The following is a 20524-nucleotide window of genomic DNA, read 5'->3' on the forward strand; positions in this document are numbered from 1 at the left end:
AACGCCTTACGAACAAAGTTTTAAACCTTCACATACTGAAACGAACTCCCCCTTGGGCATTGAAATTTCACCACTATCTCCTCCAGTCCCACAAACTTACACACCACAAACAAATCCCTGAACCTCTCGACCTCCTCCATCATCCAAACCTTCTAGATTGCATCCATCCCGGATAGCACAAACCTATGGTTCACACAAATTGGTGACAGTAATGAAATTGTTCCCAATTTAAAATGTTGCCTAAACTCTTAGAGTCGCCACCGCCAGCGGGCTTGTCGAGAATCTGGCCGGAGAGAACGGAAGAGGGGCCGTAACCAATGGCCTTAGACACGAATCAACAAAGGGAGCCTTCTCTATCTGCCCCCTCAGCCCCAGCGCCTCCATCTATCCTCGCATTTTCTGCCCAGTAATGGAACATCAGATTCGGTAGCGCCAGCCCTCCCAATTGCCGCCCTCTCTGCAGGAAGGCTCTGAGAATGCTGGGAATCTTACCCACCCAGACAAACGCTGAGATTACCTTATCAAACTGAACTAAAAAAGATTTAGGGAAGAAGATTGGGAGATGCTGGAACACAAATAAGATCCTCGGCAGAATGTTCATTTTGACCGTCTGCACTGTCCCAGCCACTGTCCCACCTCTTCAAGTCGCCCTTCACCCCCCTCCACAAGACTGGACAGTTTCAACTTATGCAGCAAGGCCCTGTCATGAGCCACCTGAATCCCGAAATACAGCGTCCTGGCCAATCTAAATGGCAACCTCCCCAAATCCACGTTCTTCCCCAGGGGATTCACCAGGAAGATCTCTCTCTTACTCACTTTCAATTTGTACCCTGAGAAGAACCCAAATTTCCTCAACAGCTCCAATATCCTCCCCACACGAGAGCAGATCTGAAATGTAGAACAGCAGGTCATCTGTGTAAAGGGACACACTGTGCTCTGTACGCCCCCCCGCCTCCCCCACCGCCCTCTATATACCTCCCCCACCTGACGATCTAAGCACGATAGCCAATGGCTCAATTGCCACCGCAAATAGCAACATGGATAGTGGGCATCCCTGCCTTGTGCCCCTAAACAACCAGAGGTACTCTGAGCTCATCATGTTGGTCTGGACACTCGCTTTGGGGGCTCTATACAGCAGTCTCATCCAGGATATAAATGTTGGCCCAAACCCAAATCGCCCCAAGATCTCGAAAAGATACCTCCACTCCACTCGATCAAATGCCTTCCCCGCACCCATGGAGATGATTACTTATGGGAGCTTCCCCAAGGACCTTTGCATCGGCATTCAACAGTGAGATAGGCCAGTAAGACCCACACTCCATGGCATCCTTCCCTTCTACGGGGTGAAAGAGATTGATGCCTGCGCCAACGTGGCAAGCAGCACACTCCGAACCAGAGAGTCATTAAACATCCCCAATAAGTGTGGTGCCATCAAGGTCGGAAACAGAATTCCACCGGGAAGCCATCCGGCACCGGTGCCTTCCCTGACTGCAGAAAACCAATACAGTCCGTAATATCTTCCAACTCCAGCGGTGCCTCCAACCCATCCCCTCCTCTCCCTCTCCACTACTGGGAAGTCGAACATCCAAAAACTGCTCCATCTCCATCTCCATCCTCTAGAGGCTCAGATTTGTACAGCCCCCCGGTAGAAAGCCTCAAATGCCCCATTAATCCTATCTGGAGCAGGAACCAGCCCTCTCCCCTCATCTTTAACCTGGGCTATCTCCCGTGCGGGTCCCTGCCCCCCAACTAGTGAGCCAATAACCGGCTGGCCATCTCACCATACTCATAAAATGCCTTTTGCGAGCGACAAATTTGGCTCACCGCCTTCCCCATCAATTCCAGTTCGAACTCCATCTGTAGTCTCTCCTCACTAACCACTCAGCTGTCACCGGCGGAGTATTGCCAGTCCACCTCCAATATATGTGGGTGGTTGTTCAAGACAGGGATAGCATCGTTAGAGGAGGTAAAGGGGAAGTGGGAGGAAGAACTGGCCCTGGGGCTGGAGGGACGGGTGTGGAGTGAGATTTTGCACAGGGTGAATTCCACCTCTTGAGCTAGTCTGAGCCTGATACAGTTTGAAGTAGTTCATGGGGCGCAGAGAAGGAGTCCATTCAGCCCATGCTGGCTCCCAGCAAGCACAATTCGCCAAGTCCCATTCACTCACAATTTTCCCTGAAAACTGATTCTCTTCAAAAAATTTTCATCCCTTTCAAAAGCCTCGACTAAACCTGCCTCCGCCACACTCTCAGGCAGTGTATTCTAGACCATAACCTTAAGCTGCATTTAAAAAAAAAGTTTATCCTCAAATGTCCGTCAATACTTTTGTCAGTCAATCACCCGATCAATGGGATCAACGGGCGGGATTCTCCAAAGCCGGGCCGGCTGGGAGAATCGGCGTCCGCGCCATTTATTTGCACGACGCCGCTCCGACACCGGCGTGCGATTCTCGGAGGTGTGAAGAGTCGCCGCCGTTCGCGCCGGCACATTTGGCGCGCTGCCGGTTGCTTCCCGCTATTCGCGGCCGGGCTGCCGATTCTCCGGCCCGGATAGGCCGCGCGTAAACCTGGTCGCTGCCGGCGGGTACTCGTTGCGACGGCTTGGGGGGGGGGCGGCCTGTGGGGGGGGGCGGGGTGCTCTGTTCCCGGGGGGGCCTCCGATGGGGTCTGGCCCGCGATCGGGGCTCACCAATCGGCGGGCCGGCCTCTCCTCCCCCCCCCCCCCCCTTGGGCCTACTTCCTTGCGCGACCGGCCCCAGAACCCCGGGGCCAAGTTGGTGAGGGGCCGGAGTGCTCCGCGAGGTTACCGCGCATGCGTCGGTTGGCACCGGTGCCATTGCGCATGTCATCCCTGGCACCGGCGCAACTGCGCATGCGCGGATCCCGCGGTGCCCAGTTCGCGCCGGGATCTGCGGCTGGAGTGTCGCAAACCACTCCTGCAGGGCCAGAATCCAACGTGGGATCGGCCTGTTCACGCCGTCATAAAACGCGACGGCGTGGACACTCTGCCTCCATTTCGGAGAATCCCGCCCAATGTGTCTCCATTTACTCAGTCCTGATGGGTCATGATTTTGAACATCTAAGTGAAATGGAACGCTGGCTTTTATTTCTATGGGCTCCAGTATAAAAGTAAAGAGGTGTTGCTGCAAGTGTACAAGGTTCTAGTAAGGCCACTTTTGGAACACTGTGTAGAACATGGCGGCCAGGTGTCACAGTGCTTAGCATGGCTGCCCCACAGCGCCAGGAATTTGGGTTCAATTCCAGCCTTGAGTGACTGTGTGGAGTTTGAACGTTCTCCCCACATCCGCATGGGTTTCCGCAGTACTCCGGTTTCCTCCAAAGAAGTGCAGGTTAGGTGGATTGGCCATGCTCAATTTCCCCTTACGTGTCCAAAGATGTGTAGGTTCGGTGGGTTTATGGGGTTACGTGGATAGGGTGGGAGAGTGGGCTTAGGCAGGGTTTCAGGGGGTCGGTCTAGACTAAATGGGCCAAATGGACTCCTTCTGCACTGCAAGGATTCTATGCAATCAGGTCCCCTTATTTAAGGAAAGATAGATTCTCACTGGAGGCAGTACAGAGGAGGTTTACTAGAATGAACCCGGGTATGGAGGGACATGAGGAAGAATTGGGTCTGTACTCTTTGGAGTTCAGAAGACCGAGAGGTGATATAATTAAAACAGATCAGATTCTTAGGGGGTGAGACAGGGTAAATGTTGGGAGGATGTTTCCACTCATGGGAGAGACTGTGGGGCCAGAGGACATAGTCGCAGAATAAGTGGGTGCTCATTTCAGACGGATTTGAGGAAGAATTCCTTCTCTCAAAGAGTGGTGAATCTTTGGACATCTTTACCCCAGGAAGCTGTGAAGTTCAAGTCCTTGAACATTTTCAAGGCTAAATTTGTTGTTTTTTTCCAAATCAGTGGAGGAATTAAGGGTTGTGGAGAGAATGCAGGAAAGTGGACTTAGTGAGTGTTAGATCAGCCATGATCTTGTTAAATGGCGCAGCAGGTGTGAAGGGCTGAATGGCCTGACATCTGTTCCTATTTCTTATGGTCTTATCTTTTAATTGCTACTTCTCTAAGGGGAACAACCCAGCTTCTCTGATCGACCTGAAGTTCCTCATGCCTGAAACCATTCTTGTTAACCTTTTCCGCTGCCTCCCTCATGCGTTCGCATCCTTCTTGAAGTGTGGTGCCAAGACCGGGAACAATATTGCAGCTGAGACTGAACCAGTGTTTCTCAAGGCTTTTCATAACTTAAATGAAACCAAAATCCTGCAAGTGCTGGAAATCGAAAATAAAATGCGCGATATACAGATCTGACAGCTTCTGTAGAGAGAACGTTAGAGAAATAATTGTGTCGGTGGGCCATTTAGACCCAAAATGTTAATTATGTTCCCGCTACAGATGCTGTCGGACCTGCTGTGTTTACCCAGCATTTTCTGTTTTTTAAGAAATATTTTTATTCAACATCTTGATACAAACAGAACCCCCTCCCCCATATCCATCCCCCTCCCCCCCCCCCACCCCCGCCACCCCCCACCACACACTCCGGCAGCAACCAAGTCTCCAAGGGATAAGGTGGAAGTGAGACCTTAAGTGGCTTGGTGCAGACTCGATGGGCCGAATGGCCTCCTTCTGCACTGTATGTTCTGTGTTCCAAAGTCCAAAATGAGCAACCCCCATTGCTGCTGGAACCCCTCACCTGCCATTCTCACAGCAACTTATACCTTTTCCAAATTCCCCAGCCATGTCGAGGCACTAGGTGGAGAAGCTGACCTCCACCCCAACAGGACCCGCCTGTGAGTGATCATGTCGCCGAAGGCTAAGGCGTCTGCCGCCCCTCCGCTCTGCAAATCCAGCAGGTCCGACACCCCGAATATGGACTCTTGGGGACCCGGCTCCAATTCCGTATGCAGAGCCTCGAACATGATGCTAAGAAAACATGATGCTAGTTGTAAGCGGTGGGGGTCGTCCCGTCCCCCCCCACCCCCCACCGCTTACAACTATCCTCCACATCCTCAAATAGCTGGCTCATCCTTTCCTTTGTTGTATTTTAAAAATAAATAAATTTAGAGTGCCCAATTCATTTTTTCCAATTAAGGGGCAATTTAGCGTGGCCAATCCACCTACCCTGCACATCTTTGGGTTGGGGGTGCGAAACACACGCAAACACGGGGTGAATGTGTAAACTCCACACGGACAGTGACCCAGAGCCGGGATCGAACCTGGGACCTCAGCGCCATGAGGCAACAGGGCTAACCCTTTCTTTCCTTTGTTAAGTGCGCCCTATACACCACTTTCAGTTCAATCACCCCCAGCCTCGCACACAAGATCGAGGCACTGACTCTTTGCAACACTTTGCACCATAATCCTTCCTCCAGCCTATTCCCAACTCTTCCTCCCACTTAGTCTTATTCCCTTCCAGACTCTTTATCCTCCTCCATAATCCTACCAAAAATCGCAGAGACAACCCCACTCTCCAACCCTCCCACCGACAGCACCTCCTCCAGCAACGAGGAGGGCGGTGCTCTCTGGAAACCCGGAAATCTTTTTTGCAAAATTCCCCACCTGCATATACCTTCCTCTTTTCAAAAATTTAAATATAGAGTCCCCAATTCTTTTTTTTTTCCAATTAAGGGGTAATTTAGCGTGGCCAATCCACTGACCCTGCAATCTTTGGGTTGCAGGGGTGAGGCCCATGCAGACAAGGGGAGAATGACCTAAAGCCTTCCTCACGTTGCAGCCCATACTTCATCCCCAACTCCTCTAGACTGGAGAATCTCCCCCCCCCAGAAACAGATCCTTCATCTCTTTCATCCCTTTTTCCTCCTATCCCCGGAACCTCACATCCGTCATCCCCGGCTCAAACACAAGTCCCACTTATGGGCATCACCCTCGACCCCGTCCTCAACTTGAAGTGCTGTCGGAATTACCCCCAGATCCTCAACATAGCCACCACTACCAGATCCCAAAATACTTCCCTGGGGCTAGCGGCAACGGCACTGTTGTCAGCGCCCGCAACCCCAACCCTCTGCAAAACCCGCCTCCATCTGCACCCACAAAGCCTTCGACTCCTTCCTCCAGCCCGTACTTTCTCCGTCTTCAACGCCCAGTAATAGAACATACAGTGCAGGAGGAGGCCATTTGGCCCATCGGGTCTGCACCGGCCCGTTTAAGCCCTCATTTCCACCCTATCCCCGTAACCCAATAACCCCATCTAACCTTTTTTGGTCACTAAGGGCAATTTATCATGGCCAATCCGTCTAACCTGCACGTCTTTGCACTGTGGGAGGAAACTGGAGCACCCGGAAGAAACCCACGCAGACACGGGGAGAACGTGCAGACTCTGCACAGACAGTGACCCAGCGGGGAATCGAACCTGGGGGTAGCCACAGTGCTAATCACTTGTGCTACCGTGTTGCCCTAACAGATTAAAAAGGGATAAGCCCCCCCCCGACTTCCATCCCCTTTGGAGCACTGTCTTTGGTGAGATCAGCCTATCCACGCCTCAACAAAATGCCTTTGGCAAAAACAGAAACTGCGGCAAAATATTCATTTTGACTGCCTGCACCCGGCCAGCCAACGACAAAGGGAGACTATCCCACCTCCCCAGATCCTCCTTCACCTTCCCTGCCAGGCTTATGAAATTTAGCTACCTGCACCCCCAAGTACCTAAACTGAGTTGGCGCCACCCTAAATGGCAACCCCTCCACTCCCGCCCCTCCCCCTGAAGCAGACACAACAAACTCACACTACCCTAAATTCAGTTTATACCCCAAAGACGCCTCAACTGTCTCTAACAGCCTCATTATGTCCCTCACCGAGGATCCCGGGACCATGGTATACATCAGTTAGTCATCTGCGTACAAAGACACCCGGTGCTCCAACACCCCTCCTCACTACCCCACCATACACCTTTACCCCTCAGTGCAATCGCCAAGGGCTCAATTGCCAACGCAAACAAGAGAGGGAACATGGGACACCCCTGCCTCGTTCCCCGGAAGAGTGGGCAGCACGGTAGCATTGTGGATAGCACAATTGCTTCACAGCTGCAGGGTCCCAGGTTCGATTCCGGCTTGGGTCACAGTCTGTGCGGAGTCTGTACATCCTCCCCGTGTGTGCGTGGGTTTCCTCCGGGTGCTCCGGTTTCCTCCCACAGTCCAAAGATGTGCAGGTTAGGTGGATTGGTCATGATAAATTGCCCTTACTGTCCAAATTGCCCTTAGTGTTGGGTCGGGTTACTGGGTTATGGGTATAGGGTGGAGGTGTTGACCTTGGGTAGGGTGCTCTTTCCAAGAGCCGGTGCAGACTCGATGGGCCAAATGGCCACCTTCTGCACTGTAAATTCTATGATAAATTCTATGAAGTACTCCTACTGCGTCTCATTCGTCCCCAAACAAGTTGTTGGGTCCTTAAATCGCAATTTTACCCAAGCCACAAACTTAGGCCCAATCCCAAACTTCTCCAAAACCGAAAACATATACCTCCTCTCCACTCTGTCAAATGCTTTCTCCACATCCAAAGCCACCACCACCTCTAACACCCTCCCTTCTGCCGGAGAAAGCACCACTCAGCAGCCGCCGCATGTTCGACAACAGTTGCCTGTCCTTGACGAACCCCGTCTGATCCTCCCCGCCACCTTCGGAAGCCACATCTCCAGCTTCACCGCCAGCACCTTTGCCAATATCTTGGCATCCATATTCAATAGAGAAATGGGCCTATATCCCCTGGGTCCTTATCCTATAGATGCCTGCTTCATAGACTCAAGTAACCCCCACTTCCCAATCGCATCCACCATCAGCAGAGCCAACCTGTCCTTAAATGTGTTATAGACTCCACCAGGATTGGTTAGCACTGCTGCCTCACGGCGCCAATTCGGGTTCGATCCCAACCTGTCCGTGTGGAGCTTGCACATTCTCCCCGTGTCTGCGTGGGTCTCACCCCCACAACCCAAAATAATGAGCAGGCTAGGCGGATTGACCACACTTAATTGTAAAAAAAAGAATTTGGTATCCTTCTGACCAAACAACCCTCCACACTGCCTCAACTGCGGAACCACCCTGCCCGGAGACAGAAAGTCAAACTTTGCCTGAAATTCCTTCCTCCTCACAAACAGTACTTGCTCTGGGTCCTCTGCGTATCTTCCACCCACCTCCAAAATCTCTTCTGTCAGCCTCTGCCACTCCTCCTGCACCTCTTCAACTTAAATGTGATGATCTTCCTCCCTCGCTACCGCCTTCAATGCTTCCCAAACCAAATAAGACCTCCTCATTTCGATTAAACTCCGCATACTACACCATCACCCTCCCCATCTTAATGCAAAACTTTGGGTCTGCCAACAATCCCCATCTAGCCTCCACGCCAGCCTCTGAGCTGTCCCCTTCTCCAAGACCACATCTACCTAGTGTGGCGCATAAACCGATATCACGATCGTCGAGTACTCCGCCTTCTTTACCTCCGCCAGCAACACCTTCCCCACCACAAAAAAGGTGATCCTCGAATACACTTTGTGGACCGAGGAGAAAAATTAATACTCGCTGTCCCGGCGGATGCAAAAACCTCCACAGATCCACCCCTCCCATCTCCTTTGTACAACCCCCACCTACACCTTTACCCGCTCCCCGAGGGAGCCAGCGAACACGGCCGAGACCTATCATCCTCGGGTCCAGCACCATATTCAAATTCTCCCCATTATCTGCTGGTGGGTATCCAGGTCCGGTATGGCTGCCAACATTTTCTTCACAAAATCAGCATTGTCCCAATTCGAGGCATAAACGCAGATCAACACCACCAATCTCCCCTCCAGCAGACCCGTCACTATCATATACCTGTCCATTGACCCACCACCATTTAGAACCTCACCCGCTTACCCAACAGTATAGCCACCACCCTGCACCCTACTATCAAAGCCAGTGGAACACCTGGCTCACCCAGTCCTTCCTCAGCCTCATCTGGTCCTTTACCCTCAGATGGGTCTCCTGTAACAGCACCACATCCGCTTTCAGGCCATTCAGATGCAAGAAATGCGCTCTCTTCACCGGTCCCACTAACCCTCATACACTCCAAGCCACCACTCTGGCCGTGGGGTCTCTCACCGCCCCCATGGCCTTCCTACCCACCATGACCATCCTTCCAGGTCCCGCCTCGTAAGCAGGACCCTGCCTTAGTCACTGCCCCCCCCCCCCCCCATCCCCATTGTCCCAGCAACCTCTCCTCCAATTCCTCTTCAAAACACCTCACCCAGTATCGTCCTCATCCCTCCACCATTTACAGCTCCCAGGCCCATTGAAACCTGCCCGTACAGGTTCCAACAACTGTGGGCCCTCCCTCTCCCGTTCACTAGCCAACATTGCATGTGCTAGCGTGATGGCCCCTGCCAGAGCCCCCTTCCCCCACATCAAAAACGAAACCCCATCAACCCCAATACCTCCTTCCAATCTCCATTACATCCAAAACAAAACCTAAAACAAAGCTATCTAGAACACCCACGAAAAAAGAACCCAGCTTAGACAAATCAAACAAAAGACTCAGCCTAAAACCATCAAAAGTCCAAATTCAATCCAATCCGAGGCCTTCTGCCTTCACAAATGCATCCACCCCCCCACCAGTGCCTCAAAATAATTCTCTCTATCATTGTACGTGACCCTCAGCTTCACCTGGTAGACCACACCAAACCGTACGTTGTGCTTATCCAACTCCATCTTAGCCCATCAGAAGGCCGCCCGTCGTCATCTCCGTTGTCAAGTCCGTATATACATATACCCTTGCCTTCCCACTCCACCTCACACCTCTGCTTCGCCCACCTCAGCACTCTCTCCTTCACCTGAAAATTACGGAAATAGACGATCACCACCCTCGATGACTCATTCATCCTCAGTTTCGACCAGAGCGACCGGTGTGCCCTGTTGAATCCATTCTAGGAGGGCTCCTTTCCCTCTCCCATCAGCTTCACCATCATATCGGCAAAGTATTCTGTAGGCCTCTGGCCCTCCACCCCTTCAGGCACACCGACAATTCTCAGGACATGCCTTTGCAAGCTGTTCTCCAGGTCTTCCACCTTGGCTCTCAGCCCTCTGTTGATCTCCCCAACCCTCCGCAGCTCCTCACCCCCGAGGTGAAATGGTCACTATATCGTGACAAGGCCTCCTCCATCTCTTTTATTTTCTTTGCCTGCTCCGGCACTGTCGTCAAAGTTCTCAATAACTCCTCTCTCACCGGGGCCAGGGTCTCCCCCATCCACGCCTTAAGTGAGTCCATCATCACTGTCTGATGCTTTTCAAAATGCTTCACGATCAGCCGTTCAAACTCCCCAGCCATCCCCTCTGTCATCTTCTCCACCGTGATGGGCGCAGCCCCAGCCAACGGGCTTTCTCCCACTATCTTTCCTCCCCTGCACCCCTCACAAGGGTTGGCGACGGACCTTTGCTCGCTGCCTTCTTCTTGCCAGTTTTTGACATTCTATAAAGGCCCGAGACCTGTCCACAGCTACTCACAAACAAACCTTCACCAAAAACTGGACTAAAAAGGACCATAAAAGATACAGCTCTGACAGGAGCCACCAAATATGCAATCGCCACCCCGGAAGTCCCCTTTCTGTATTTATTCATAACTTCCTTGTTTTTGTTTACAGAGACCATGATCCTGTATTTTTTTAAATTCTTCCATGGGATGTGGGTGTTGCTGGCAAGGTCAGAAGTTGTTCCCCATTCCCAATTGGCCTTGAACTTGCTGTGGGTCTGGAGTCACATGGAGGCCCGACCGGGTCAGGACAACAAATGTCCTTCCCTGAAGGATACCAGTGAACCAGATGGGATTTAACGACAATCGGCAATGGTTTCCTGGTCATCATTAGACTTGATTTTTATTAAATTCAGATTTCACCATCTGCTTTGGCAGGATTTGAACCCAGGTCCCCAGAGTATTACCGAGTCTCAGGATTGTTTTTTTTTATATGTTTAGTAAGGCATTTATAAATAAACATCAAACAGAACCACAAGCAGGATGAAAAAGATAAAAAGAGAACCAACAGATAACGAACAGGAGAACACAGCATAACTCAATAAATAGCCAACAACAACCGTGCCCTGCCCTCCCTACCAGACCCTCCTAGCCTCTCTGCCTCCACGTTTACTGGTTAACCCTAATCCCTCTCCCCATTACTGACTTAACTGTCCTGGAAGAAGTCAATGAACAGTTTCCATCCCCGGGCGAACCCTTCCATCGACCCCCTTAAGGAGAATTTAATTTTCTCCAATCTAAGGAAATCCGCGAGGTCGCTCACCCACACCCCCGGTTTCAGAGGCTCCGAGGCCCTCCACCCCAACAAGATGTGTCTCCGGGCTACCAGAGAGGCAAAGGCCAGGACTTCCACGTCTTCTGACACTCCAAACATTGCCAATTCTGGACTCGGAATCACCGTCACTCTCAGTACCGCTGACATCACGTCACCCCCCCAAACAAAATCCCTGCATCTTCAGGCAGGCTCAAAACATATGAACATGATTGAGCTTCAGGATTGATAGTGACAATACGACTGCACCACCTACTTAGGTTTGCACTGAGTGCTGAATTTGGTGCATTTGAGTGCGATAGTGAGAGTTTGGTGACCGAGGGAGTATAAGGCTTCATTTTTATCTAAAGTTTAGTCTTTCTTTTATTTAGTTAATTAACTTAAAAGTTGCTGTTTGGTTTAGAAGAAGGTGAATTTTCAATCAGCTTTAAACAGGCTTCTACTTGTAGGCACTTGCAGCTGGAGCTTGTTAATTAGTTAATTCGATTAGGCCAGTTTTTCAGAGGCTAGATTCGCAGTATAAAAGTGATCCCCTACAGTGCAGACTTTGTTTGCACTGAGTGCTGAATTTGGTGCATTTGAGTGCGATAGTGAGAGTTTGGTGACCGAGGGAGTATAAGGCTTCATTTTTAATCTAAAGTTTAGTCTTTCTTTTATTTAGTTAATTAACTTAAAAGTTGCTGTTTGGTTTAGAAGAAGGTGAATTTTCAATCAGCTTTAAACAGGCTTCTACTTGTAGGCACTTGCAGCTGGAGCTTGTTAATTAGTTAATTGGATTAGGCCAGTTTTTCAGAGGCTAGATTCACAGTATAAAAGTGATCCCCTACAGTGCAGATTTTGTTTGCACTGAGGGCTGTATTTGGTGCATTTCAGTGCAATAGTGAGAGTTTGGTGACTGAGGGAGTGCTGAATTTGGTGCATTTGAGTACAATAGTGAGAGTTTTGTGACTGAGGGAGTTAGGTGAGAAGGGAGTAAGGTGCTCCTTTCATTTTGTTTCCGACATTTCCGCAAAGAGTGCGAAGAGAGCCAGGAGTTTATAGAAAGTGTAGCTGACTGGGAGCAGGGTCGGAGGGCGGAGATCTAGTTAGTCCACATGGCAGCTATATTCTGTAAGGTAAGAGGGGATGGAGGCTAGGCCAGTTGCATGCTCCTCCTGTAGGATGTGGGTGGTGAGGGATACCACCGGTGTCCCCACTGGCTATACCTGCGGGAAGTGCACCCTACTTCAGCTCCTCAAAGACCGTGTTAGGGAACTGGAGCTGAAGCTGGATGAACTTCGGATCATCCGGGAGGCAGAGGGGGTGATTGAGAAGAGTTACAAGGAGGTAACCACACCCAAGGTACAGGACAAGAATAGCTGGGTTACAGTCAGGGGGGAAAAAACAAACAGGCAGACAGTGCAGGGATCCCTCGTGGCCGTTCCCCTTCAAAACAAGTATACCGTTTTGGATGCTGTTGGGGGAGATGACCTACCGGGGGAAGGCCCTAGCGGCCAGGTCTCTGGCACTGAGTCTGGCTCTGGGGCTCAGAAGGGAAGGGGGGAGAATAGAAAAGCAATAGTTGTAGGAGATTCAATGGTTAGGGGAATAGATAGGAGATTCTGTGGTCGCGAGCGAGACTCCCGGAAGGTATGTTGCCTCCCGGGTGCCAGGGCCAGGGATGTCTCGGATCGTGTCTTCAGGATCCTTAAGGGGGAGGGGGAGCAGCCAGAAGTCGTGGTGCACATTGGTACCAACGACATAGGTAGGAAAAGGGGTGTGGAGGTAATAAACAAGTTTAGGGAGTTAGGCTGGAAGTTAAAAGCCAGGACAGACAGAGTTGTCATCTCTGGTTTGTTGCCGGTGCCACGTGATAGTGAAGCTAGGAATAGGGAAAGAGTGCAGTTGAACACGTGGCTGCAGGAATGGTGTAGGAGGGAGGGCTTCAGGTATTTGGATAATTGGAGCGCATTCTGGGGAAGGTGGGACCTGTACAAGCATGACGGGTTGCATCTGAACCAGAGGGGCACCAATATCCTGGGAGGGAGGTTCTCTAGTACTCTTCGGGACGGTTTAAACTAATTTGGCAGGGGAATGGGAACCGGATTTGTAGTCCAGCAACTAAGGTAGCCGATATTCAGGATGCCAAAGCGTGCAATGAGGCAGTGGGGAAGGGAACACTGACAAAGGAGAGTACTTGCAGGCACGGAGATGGGTTGAAGTGTGTATACTTCAACGCAAGAAGCATCAGGGATAGGTGGGTGAACTTAAGGCATGGATCGGTACTTGTGACTACGATGTGGTGGCCATCACGGAAGCTTGGATAGAAGAGGGGCAGAAATGGTTGTTGGAGGTCCCTGGTTATAGATGTTTCAATAAGATTAGGGAGGGTGGTAAAAGAGGTGGGGGGGGGGTGGCATTATTAATTAGAGATAGTATAACAGCTGCAGAAAGGCAGTTCGAGGAGTATCACCCTATTGAGGTAGTATGGGTTGAAGTCAGAAATAGGAAAGGAGCAGTCACCTTGTTAGGAGTTTTCTATAGGCCCCCCAGTAGTAGCAGAGATGTGGAGGAACAGATTGCAAACAGATTTTGGAAAGGTGCAGAAGTCATAGGGTAGTAGTCATGGGCGACTTTAACTTCCCAAATATTGAGTGGAAACTCTTTAGATCAAATAGTTTGGATGGGGTGGTGTTTGTGTAGTGTGTCCAGGAAGCTTTTCTAACACAGTATGTAGATTGTCCGACCAGAGGAGGGGCAATATTGGATTTAGTACTGGGTAATGAACTCGGGCAAGTGATAGATTTGTTAGTGGGGGAGGATTTTGGAGACAGTAACCACAATTCTGTGACTTTCACTTTAGTAATGGAGAGGGATAGGTGCGTGCAACAGGGCAAGGTTTACAATTGGGGGAAGGGTAAATACGATGTTGTCAGACAAGAATTGAAGTGCATAAGTTGGGAACATAGGCTGTCAGGGAAGGACACAAGTGAAATGTGGAACTTGTTCAAGGAACAGGTACTACGTGTCCTTGATATGTATGTCCCTGTCAGGCAGGGAAGAGATGGTCGAGTGAGGGAACCATGGTTGACAAGAGAGGTTGAATGTCTTGTTAAGAGGAAAAAGGAGACTTATGTAAGGCTGAGGAAACCAGGTTCAGACAGGGCATTGGAGGGATACAAAATAGCCAGGAGGGAACTGAAGAAAGGGATTAGGAGAGCTAAGAGAGGGCATGAACAATCTTTGGCGGGTAGGATCAAGGAAAACCCCAAGGCCTTTTACACATATGTGAGAAATATGAGAATGACTAGAGCGAGGGTAGGTCCGATCAAGGACAGTACCGGGAGATTGTGTATTGAGTCTGACGAGATAGGAGAAGTCTTGAACGAGTACTTTTCTTCTGTATTTACAAATGAGAGGGGCGATATTGTTGGAGAGGACAGTGTGAAACAGATTGGTAAGCTCGAGGAAATACTTGTTAGGAAGGAAGATGTGTTGGCATTTTGAAAAACTTGAGGATAGACAAGTCCCCCGGGCCTGACGGGATATATCCAAGGATTCTATGGGAAGCAAGAGATGAAATTGCAGAGCCGTTGGCAATGATCTTTTCGTCCTCACTGTCAACAGGGGTGGTACCAGGTGATTGGAGAGTGGTGAATGTCGTGCCCCTGTTCAAAAAAGGGACTAGGGATAACCCTGGGAATTACAGGCCAGTTAGTCTTACTTCGGTGGTAGGCAAAGTAATGGAAAGGGTACTGAAGGATAGGATTTCTGAGCATCTGGAAAGACACTGCTTGATTAGGGATAGTCAGCACGGATTTGTGAGGGGTAGGTCTTGCCTTACAAGTCTTATTGAATTCTTTGAGGAGGTGACCAAGCATGTGGATGAAGGTAAAGCAGTGGATGTCGTGTACGTGGATTTTAGTAAGGCATTTGATAAAGTTCCCCATGGTAGGCTTATGAAGAAAGTAAGGAGGCATGGGATAGTGGGAAATTTGGCCAGTTGGATAACGAACTGGCTAACCGATAGAAGTCAGAGAGTGGTGGTGGATGGCAAATATTCAGCCTGGAGCCCAGTTACCAGTGGCGTACCGCAGGGATCAGTTCTGGGTCCTCTGCTGTTTGTGATTTTCATTAATGACTTGGATGAGGGAGTTGAAGGGTGGGTCAGTAAATTTGCAGACGATACGAAGATTGGTGGAGTTGTGGATAGTAAGGAGGGCTGTTGTCGGCTGCAAAGAGACATAGATAGGATGCAGAGCTGGGCTGAGAAGTGGCAGATGGAGTTTAACCCTGAAAAGTGTGAGGTTGTCCATTTTGGGAGGACAAATATGAATGTGGAATACAGGGTTAACGGTAGAGTTCTTGGCAATGTGGAGGAGCAGAGAGATCTTGGGGTCTATGTTCATACATCTTTGAAAGTTGCCACTCAAGTGGATAGAGCTGTGAAGAAGGCCTATGGTGTGCTCGCGTTCATTAACAGAGGGATTGAATTTAAGAGCCGTGAGGTGATGATGCAGCTGTACAAAACTTTGGTAAGGCCACATTTGGAGTACTGTGTACATTTCTGGTCGCCTCATTTTAGGAAGGATGTGGAAGCTTTGGAAAAGGTGCAAAGAAGATTTAACAGGATGTTGCCTGGAATGGAGAGTAGGTCTTACGAGGAAAGGTTGAGGGTGCTAGGCCTTTTCTCATTAGAACGGAGAAGGATGAGGGGCGACTTGATAGAGGTTTATAAGATGATCAGGGGAATAGATAGAGTAGACAGTCAGAGGCTTTTTCCCCGGGTGGAACAAACCATTACAAGGGGACATAAATTTAAGGTGAAAGGTGGAAGATATAGGAGGGATATCAGAGGTAGGTTCTTTACCCAGAGAGTAGTGGGGGCATGGAATGCACTGCCTGTGGAAGTAGTTGAGTCGGAAACATTAGGGACCTTCAAGCAGCTATTGGATAGGTACATGGATTACGGTAAAATGATATAGTGTAGATTTATTTGTTCTCAAGGGCAGCACGGTAGCATTGTGGATAGCACAATTGCTTCACAGCTCCAGGGTCCCAGGTTCGATTCCGGCTTGGGTCACTGTCTGTGCGGAGTCTGCACGTCCTCCCCGTGTCTGCATGGGTTTCCTCCGGGTGCTCCGGTTTCCTCCCACAGTCCAAAGATGTGCGGGTTACGTGAATTGGCCATTGATAAATTGCCCTTAATGTCCAAATTGCCCTTGGTGTTGGGTGGAGTTGTTGGGTTTGGGTAGGGTGCTCTTTCCAAGAGCCGGTGCAGACTCAAAGGGCCGAATGGCCTCCTTCTGCACTGTAAATTCAATGATAATCTATGATTAATCTAGGACAAAGGTTCGGCACAACATCGTGGGCCGAAGGGCCTATTCTGTGCTGTATTTTCTATGTTCTACTGCTGCATGCTTTATGAACCACTTTCTCTTTTTATTCATAAATTTAGAGTACCCAATTCATTTTTTTCCAATTAAGGGTCAATTTAGCGTGATCAATCCACCTACCCTGCACATCTTTGGGTTGTGGGGGTGAAAGCCAGGCAAACACAGGGAGAATGTGCAAACTCCACACAGACAGTAACCCAGAGCAGGGAACGAACCTGGGACCTCGGCGCTGTGAGGCTGGAGTGCTAACCGCAGCGCCACCGTGCTGCCATGAACCACTTTCTCAACTTGCCTTGTCTCCTTCACACGCGATTCTCGGAGGGTTGTAGGGTGGGGGTAAATTACAGAAATAGAGAGGAGGAAGGCCCTGGAGGAATTTGGGTACAAGGGTGAGAATCTTTTTAAACCTGTGGCTGGGATTTTCCAAAGGGTTAACTTTGACGTGGCCGGAAGATCCCCTCAGCGGGAAGGGCCAGAAAATCCCTCCCTGAGGCATTGCTGGACCGAGAGCCAGTGTGAAGTGAAATAAGGTCAGATCCTTTCAAAAGAAGAAGTGGTCGGTCGAAGATATCGGGGTTCTTTGATGGGCAGCAGAGTAGCACAGTGGGTAGCACTGCTGGTTCACAGCTCCAGGATCCCAGGTTCGATTCCCGGTTTGGGTCACTGTCTGTGTGGAATCAGCACGTTCGCCCCCGTGTCTGCATGGGATTCCTCCGGGTGCTCCGGTTTCCTCCCACAAGTCCCGAAAGATGCGCTGTCAGGTGAAATGGAAATTCTGAACTCTCCCTGGGTACCCGAACAGGCGTCGGAATGAGCAACTAGGGCCTTCTCACATTAACTTTGTTGCAGTGTTAATGTATGCCTACTTGTGACAATAAAGATTATTGTAGAAAGTTCTGTCAGTGAGTGTTTTCAGCACTTTCTCTCTATCTATTTTGGGGTTTCCTGTTGACATTATGGCTGGTCATTCTGGAAAGGCAGTGATGTGAGGAGGACCCTCCCTCCTCGTGCCTGAGCTGCAGTGAAATATCCTTATTTCTCCAGTGGGAGGCTGAGGCAGTTGATCTCATTTAGGCGGCATCGTGGCCTCACAGCGCCAGGGACTTGGGTTCAATTCCAACCTTGGGTGACTGTCTGTGTGGAGTTTGCACGTTCTCCCCCTCCTGCTCCGAGTTTTCACGTTCACCCCTCCTGCTCTGGCTTCGTCCCACAGTCCAAAGATTTGCAGGTTAGGCGAGGATATGGGGATAGATTAGGGGCGGGGGTGGGAGTGGGCCTGGGTGGGGAGCCCTTTCAGAGGTCAGTGCAGACCCGATGGGCCGATTGGCCTCCTTCTACACTAGAAGATAGAACATTACAGCGCAGTACAGACTCTTTGGCTCTCGATGTTGCGCCGACCTGTGAAACCACTCTAAAGCCACTCTAAAGCCCATCGTCCATATGTCTATCCAATGACCATTTGAATACCCTTAGTGTTGGAGAGTCCACTACTGTTGCAGGCAGGACATTCCACGCCCTTACTACTCTCTGAGTAAAGAACCTACCTCTGACATCTATCCTATATCTATCTCCCCTCAATTTAAAGCTATGTCCCCTCGTGCTAGACATCACCATCGCCATCACTGTCGGACTTTTATGGATTCACTGCAACAGGGAAAGGTTGGAGCTGACCAATTGGGCATATTTAAAGGGATTCTAGACACTCATGAGGTGAAATAGAAGAGGGGATATGTCAAAGTGATGAGATGAAGTGGGGTGCGGGGAGAGATGTGTGAAGTAAAAACACCAGCCGCATAACCTGGTCGATTACTTTGGTGCTGCAGATGTACATGTATGATGCAACCTGTGTCCGGAAGGCTCAGAGCCCCTTATTTATGCTAATCCATCGGCCAGTATAGTCTAGCATCCCAGGGGCTGAAACTGGCAATGGGAATCATCTAATGGGGCGCTGTGCTGCCAGACCTTCGGATTCTGGTCGACCTGCATCGCAAAATGATTGGTGGCGCAGCTCTGTTTGAGCTACTCCTGCCGAGGCCAGGATGACCACCCATGTGAATCCGGGGTGTCAGCATCATCAAAATACAGTGCAGAAGGGGGCTATTCGGCCCATTGAGTCTACACGGTCCTTGAAAGGACACCCTACTTGAGCCCACAACACCCTGTCCCTGTAACCCTGCAACCCCAACTAACCTTTGGACACTTGGGGCAATTTAGTGTGGCCAGTCCACCTAACCCGCAATTCTTTGGACTGTGGGGAGGAAACCGGAGCACCCGGAGGAAATCCCGCAGACTCGGGGAGAACATGCAGACTCCGCACAGAAAGTGATCCAAGCCAGGAATCAAACCCGGGTCCCTGGCGCTGCAACGCAACTGTGCTAACCACTGTGCTTCATGCAGGCACAAAATAGCTGTCCTTACCCCCAGCCATTGCTGCCCTTTGCTTGCTGCCTGCTGGAGTTGCACTTGACGCTGCGTCACTGAATAAACGGCCCCATCCACTGTCTCCTCGCTGAGGCACTGTGGGGACTGAAAAGAAAGAAACGGAGATAAATTACTCATGCAGTAACAATGACACATTTATACAGTATCTTCAATGTAATGCAATGTCCCCAAGGTGCTCTGCAGAAGCATTGTAAAAAAAATCTGATACTAAGCCACGTAAGGAGATATTAGATCAGTGGACCAAAAACCTTGGTGAAAGAAGTAGGTTTTTATTTCTAGGTGTCTTAAAGAGAGAGGTCGAGGTAACGAGGCGGAGAGGTTTCGGGAGGGAATTCCAAAGCTTGGTAGCTGAAGGCACGACCACTTATGAGGCAGCGATTAAGATCAAAGATGACCCTGAGGTCAGAATTAAAGGGGAAAGGCACCTCTGAGCTTTAGAAACTTGGAAAATGGGAGGAGGATATAGGCCATTCGGCCCTTCAAGCTTGCTCCGCCATTCAGTATGATCATGACTGGTCCTCCATCAACTCCATATTCACACGCTCTCCCCACCCCATTGATACCTTTAAAGTCTAGAAATCTCTCTATTTCCTTCTTCAGTATAGTCAGTGACATGGCCTCCACAGCCTTCTGTGGTAGAGAATTCGACAGGAAATTTTCCTCACCTCATTCCTAATGGCCCATCCCATATCCTGAGATTGTGACCCTTTATTTTAGACACCACCACCTATCGCCAGGCAGAGGAAACTACATCCCTGCATCCAATCTGTCCAGCCCTGTCAGAATTTTAAACATTTCAATGAGTGACATTCCCTGTCATTCTTCTAAACTCCAGTGAATAGAGCCCCAGTTGATCCAACCTCTCACCAAGCAATCCGTCTGGTGAACCTTCTCTGCACTCTCGCGATGGCAAGTATATCCTTTCGAGTTTAAGGAAACCAAAACTGCACACAATACTCCAGCTGTGGTCTCATCAAGGCCCCTGTGCAGCTGCACTAAGACATCCTTGCTCCTGGACTCAAATCCACTTTCAATAAAGACCAACATACCATTTGGCTCCACTTCTGCTCGCTGCACTTGCATGCTTGCTTTTAGTGACTGGTGCACTGGGACACCCAGGTCTATTTGCACATCAACATTTCCCTACCTATCACTGTTCAAATAATACTCTGCCATTCTGCTTCTCCCAGAGAAATGGACAACTTCACACTTAACGAAGCTAGACTGCATCTGCCAAGTATTTCCCATTCAACTTGGATGGATGAGATCACGGAGGAATTTGAAAATGAGGCTGAGAATTTTAAAATCAAGGTGTTGCCTGACAGGGAGCCAATACAGGTCAGTGCACGCGGGGAAGGGAGGGACTTGTCGCGAGCGCAGACAGAGTTTTGGATGATCATGTTTATGGAGGATAGA

At 50.0% G+C, this 20524-nt stretch overlaps 1 protein-coding gene across 4 annotated transcripts in view; it reads right to left on the minus strand.

Annotated features, from left to right (window-relative positions):
* The window catches only part of LOC140390269 (ral guanine nucleotide dissociation stimulator-like), a 197814-nt gene that overhangs the window by 71804 nt on the left and 105486 nt on the right, over positions 1-20524 (minus strand). For all 4 annotated transcript variants that reach the window (XM_072475288.1, XM_072475289.1, XM_072475291.1 and 1 more), the window contains one exon: positions 19085-19192. In XM_072475288.1, the coding sequence (XP_072331389.1) occupies positions 19085-19192 (108 nt within the window). The remainder of the gene's footprint in view (positions 1-19084; positions 19193-20524) is intronic.

The sequence above is a fragment of the Scyliorhinus torazame genome, chromosome 14 (assembly GCF_047496885.1).
Source record: "Scyliorhinus torazame isolate Kashiwa2021f chromosome 14, sScyTor2.1, whole genome shotgun sequence".
Taxonomy (NCBI): domain Eukaryota; kingdom Metazoa; phylum Chordata; class Chondrichthyes; order Carcharhiniformes; family Scyliorhinidae; genus Scyliorhinus; species Scyliorhinus torazame.